Below are 5545 nucleotides of genomic sequence, written 5' to 3' on the forward strand. Positions count from 1 at the left end.
GCACAGGTCAATAAAGAAATTGTTCTTCATCAGAGAGCTCGCTCGGATTCGAATCTGTTTTCTTTGTCTTTACATACAAGCAACAGCCATACAAATGGTAAACAACACAAGCAGTGCAGCCAACAGCCATATTACCATATAATAATTCTGCAAGATGTTCTTAAAAAGATTCCATAACACAAATATGATAAAGAAAGATTTTCCGCGTAAAGTTTTGTTAAAGGTAGTACTCAGCATTCTTGAAGTTTTTAATAAAAGTCAATTTATCCTTTTTGAACTTAGATTTTCCTAAAGTATTTGACTGTGGCACTACCCTTTTGCTATTCAAGCCAACATGAAGCTCATGGATAGCAAGTTGATTGATTTCACCTCTTAGCAGCCCTGTCCGGCAGAATAGCCTTGCTCCCTTGGCTTCCAAGTTTGTAAATCTTTACAGAAACAGACTACTATACTTTTACTTCAAGGAGTGGCCGGTAGATTCCAAACACCAATTGTTTGGTTATAAGTCAAGTGCATATAATACTTAGTACCCTGCACGTCCACTTCCTTTTTTCTAGCAATGCAACACTTTCCTCCAGTTCACCGAGGAAGAAACAGTCTCAGTGCCACTTAGTGCCGGGCTGGAGGCCCAGCAATTAGACGACGATGGAACTGTGTGTGTAGTGGAAATCTCACTGACACCGAGTGTCTTCTCGGCTCAAATTACCCCAATGCCACTTATGATCGGTACAAATTGTGTCAACTTCCATAGCTTGACATGCCTCTCTTCCTTGTGCTGTAAAATGAGAGCAATAGCAGTTCTAATACCTACAAGCTCTGTTAGGGTTAAAATTAAAATAATCTGTAGAGCATTTCCAATGGCTCCCGGTCTTAAATAGTACTTGATATTGACCATTAATCAAATTATTACTTTAATTCAAGTTTTCCCACTTGAAATTTGGAGGAGAGAGTTCAAGGACAAATGTACTATGTAAAATCAAAGGAAACTGCCGATATTTAAGCAGCTTTGACCTACACAACAGGCAAGTTCATTTGGTTCTACTTAATGCAATATGAAAAGTCCAGAATTTGGTTAAATCATATCCATTCACAAGCAATTATCTTGTAAACGTATGTCCGATTGATTGCCAGGGCTCCACTCCTTTCTTATTTTCACTTTGCTTTTGCCTCCGGTCAGCGAGGGTGTCTGTCTCTGGGTGCACATGTGCATTTCCTAGAGACCAGTTTAATTTCAGGCTTGATTTGCTTTCGCCTGGAAGCTCTGTGATATTTGGAAACTTTGCTCTATTTACTCATTGACCCACCTTTTTTTCCCCCTGTGAACATCGGGTTTCGGTCAAGTTCAATAAATTATTCAACCTAGAGTAATATGTTTCTTTTGGTTTAGTTTTGTTTTTATTATTATAGTTGCATTGTGTGTTTAATGAAATTAAATCTATTTGATTATTTTCCCCAACATTCTTAATTCTTTTGTTAGATAATTTTGAGATAAATTTTATATCTACACATCCAAAATAATAGAGCCTGTTGCATAGCGGTTATGTATTGGGCTGCTAATGGCAAGGTCAGCAGTTCTAAACCTCCAGCTGCTTCTCAGGAGAAAGATGAGTTCTGCTATCCTAATGAGTTACAGTCTCAGAAACCAACAGGGGGATTTTAGCTCCTCTAGGGTCGATATGAGTTGAAAATGACTCAGTGGTAGTGATAATTTTCATAGCTCCAAATCCAAGATTTTGAATTTGGGGTTGTGAGAATTATATCAAAATTAACAAGAGGATGAAGGAATATTGACAAAAATAACCACAGTAGACTTAATGCCATTAAACACACAAAACAACTACAACAGCAAAAACAAGATAGAACTGAGAAACGGATTTTTCTAGGTTCAACTTCTTATTGGACTTGACAGAAGTTGGATGTTCACGGGCAAAGAGTTGAGTCAATGAGGAAAGAGAGGAAAGTTTCCAAATATCACATAGCTTTGAGGCAAAAATAAATTAAGCTTGAAATTAGACCAGTCTGAAACCCTCAATATTCCTCAAATATTGTGAATTCAGAATTCAAAATACTAAAGGGAGTGCTAAAACCACTTTGTTGGGAAATGCTTATCATGGGGTATAATTCTGGAAATTTAATGTGCAAACACTGAAAAAGCAACGGCACAGAATTGTTTTGTTTGCATCCTATGGAGAAACCCAACCCATGCCAACATCATTGACCTTTATGAATAATCAGTAATACATTAAACATACTTATTTAGCCCCTCTGGGGAGAGGCATTCCACTAGTGGGAAAGGTCAAGGTTTTTGCCTCAGAGATCTTAGAGTTCAGTGAAAAAGAAAGACTATTAACAAACAGCAAATGCAAATAGAAAATAGAATGCCTGGATATATATCTCTATGTATATACATCTATCTATATATACACATACATGTATGTGTATATATATATATATTCATATCACCAAATGATTTTATTAGGATATAATCCAGACATATATATATATCATTCCATAGGTCAGTCATATCAAATCGTGTTGTACAATCAATACCACAATCATTTTCAAAACATTTTCTTCCTTCCTGTGCTCTTTGATACCGGCTCCCTGTTACCCATTCCCTTCCTGCCACACCCCACAGGAACCCTTATTCCCGTTACTGTCTCTTTAGATTCACTGACCTCTTTCCTATACTGACAAACATAGGAAGATACAGAACAACGAATCACGAATGCTACCAATGATAATAAAACCCAGAGATAAGCCCTAATATGAAAAACAAGGCACAGAAGATATTAAAAAATAAACTCGAAGTGTATCCAACGGGAGATCACATGACAAGGTTCTAACCATTCAAGACAGATTTGTCATTTTAATCTACTATAATCATATCTCTAATACTCCTTGTGGGAAACCAGGCTATTCCCAACCACTTTAGCACGTAAGGGTGGGTATATTTTTTAATAGTTTATTTGTGGTAAAGAAGGGAAAAAAACATTCTGCATATACCTTTTCATTACTGTTGGTAATTTTTTCTACCCATGTTGAGCTCTACAGAAACGTTTTTGTAGGTGACCTCATTTATTTGATAGTGTCCATCTAGAGTGTGACATCCTTATGGTTTTCTGTAATAGAATAATTTTTAAAATTCAAATAAATATTCTTCCCAAGCAAATAATAACTTTAAACAATGAATTTTAGAGCGATATTGGTTTTCCTTTCAGGGTCTAGGGAGGCAGCCTGCCTTGAGGACGGGCACACACATGTGCTGGATGGATGGGCCACAGTTCATTCATCTCACTACAGTTCATAAGAACGACATTTCTTTATTAAGTAATGATGATTGGGCTTAGGGCATTCCTAAGGCTGTTTCATAAAACACTTCACATTAGTTTTCTTATTGTCCTACAGTAATGCATTGCACCATTCTAAAGAGTTCTTTGACTGATTGTTAATTTGGTGCTTTGTCCTTCAGGATCAGACAACAGAACCAGCATTTCTGCCAAGATACATTGATCTAGAAAAAAATGCATCTAGCATTTTACAAATAATTCACTAGGATCAAATATTAATTGTGAATTTGCCTAGCTTGAGATATTCATATCTATAATCAAAGCATTTTCTAAACTTAGACTATTTTTGTTTAGAAAAAGTGTCAGAAACTTTGGTTTACATAAATGTGTGCATTGTTATGGACATTGTGACCAAAGGAAATTCCTTTATCTGTAAAATAGGGGTAGCAATAATATAATAGCCATATGGTTACTATAAGGATTCCATGTGATAATATGTGAGTACAATTTCATACACATATTAATTATACATTTTTTATATTCCAGAACCAATTAGTCAACTGTACACACTTTATGATTTAGTCCACAATATTCACACTCATGGTCAAACACAAATATGGAAATATGAAATCCACTGTTCTGCAAACTAAAGGATTAATAACTATAACTTACAAAATGGGCAACAAAATATGAGAAACCAAATTAACATGTTCATTGTATCCATTTTTATGTTGCTAGGAAAATACAAAAAAAATCAACTGCTTCATCTCTTCCTTTACACGAACAACTAAAACAAGAAACCTAGCTCAGGAGTCATGTTTTCATTCCAGTTAGTTATTAAGTATACATTCATCTTCCTGGAACTTAAAATGATGCTTTTGCAGATGAGGATGGGCAAATTGGCAGCACTTAAAATCCAGTGGCACTGACTAATGAATATTTCCCTATAACAGAATAACAAATGGCATGTTATGGGTCCATAAAAATGCAATAGCTGTTAACAATTACTACCCCCTGGCCTGACTGGAGCGAGCACGCGGAGGCGACGTTGGCAGGAAAGAGTACTGGACAAGTGTGTTTGGATGCCCAGAACAGCAGCAGGGTGATGAGGCCAGGACCGGCAAAACAGAGAACGGGAAAATAGAAAGGTTGAAGAGGGCATTCATTATTGCCTCCCCTGTGAGCTTTGTGGGATGGAGGGGACATTTAGGTAAATGCAATCATAGAGACAGAGTAAACAAAGATATATATTTGGAGGATCCATGTCATGTTCATTTTTCTCCCCTTTTCACCCCACACAGAAGAAACTCCAACCAACAATTCACAACTTGGTAAGATAATTTACACATTATTAAATTAAACATCATTTTCTGTTCATTCAAAGTATTTTTGGTTGATCAGTTACAAAATTATAATCAAGTTTATGTAATGAGCCCTAGTAATACATTTGGTATGGTACAATGAAATAACAGCTGACAGGGAATTTTTAAAATTCAAGTGTGGTCCATTGGTCAATTTTCATAGCGGTCTATGCATATGTATTTTATTTATTTATTTATTCATTTATTTACATTTATATGACAACCATGGGCTATCATAGCTATCAACCATACAAAGGTCTCGCCCATCCATTTTTTCAGAGGACTGCATTCCAATAAGATAGATCACAACGAGGTGGCGGGCCTAATTCTACAAAACAGTGATGGCAGATGCAAATGTCACAGGCAAATGTCTTTAACACACAAAAAGTTAAATCAATTAGAAAGTCAATTTACCTACTTTATTGTAAAATGATTTTCACGTGGCAGATACAAATTGTGATGCGGGGAGAGACACGGGAGATTGGGCCTTTAGAGCACTTGTTTTTCTCACTTGCAGGTTCCCCCAGGGAGACTTCCTTCCAGCTGAATCCCATCACCAGTGCCCTGATATCGGGCACGGTCATCATGGGAGTCATGAGCTTTTCTCTTCTTCTCTGCTCCTTGGCCCTTCTACACAGGAAGGGGCCCACCAGCTTGGTATTGAATGGTGTAAGAAACCCAGTCTTTGAGTGATTATGGCATGTTCTTGCTCTCCAGGGCAGCTCCCACTGACGATTTTGTACGTCACTCAGTCAGTGTTTCATCTGAATGCCAGCCAGTCTCGATATGTGTGTACTTGTTAGATTTTACAGTGTCTCATGCGCATGATAACAGTGAAGGCATTTTGATAGTATTGCTATTATCACTTGGGTAGGTGGTCAGACCCAATAGTAT

At 37.0% G+C, this 5545-nt stretch overlaps 1 protein-coding gene across 1 annotated transcript in view; it reads left to right on the top strand.

Moving 5' to 3' along the window:
• Positions 1-5344, top strand: part of ZPLD1 (zona pellucida like domain containing 1) — a 45594-nt gene extending 40250 nt beyond the window's left edge. The window contains exons 9-10 of the mRNA XM_004706380.2: positions 4592-4621; positions 5169-5344. Coding sequence (XP_004706437.1) covers positions 4592-4621; positions 5169-5344 — 206 coding nt within the window. The remainder of the gene's footprint in view (positions 1-4591; positions 4622-5168) is intronic.
• Positions 5345-5545: the final 201 nt, after the last annotated feature.

The sequence above is a fragment of the Echinops telfairi genome, unplaced genomic scaffold, assembly GCF_000313985.2.
Source record: "Echinops telfairi isolate 266 unplaced genomic scaffold, ASM31398v2 ScPeMD7_6;HRSCAF=24_0, whole genome shotgun sequence".
NCBI lineage: Eukaryota > Metazoa > Chordata > Mammalia > Afrosoricida > Tenrecidae > Echinops > Echinops telfairi.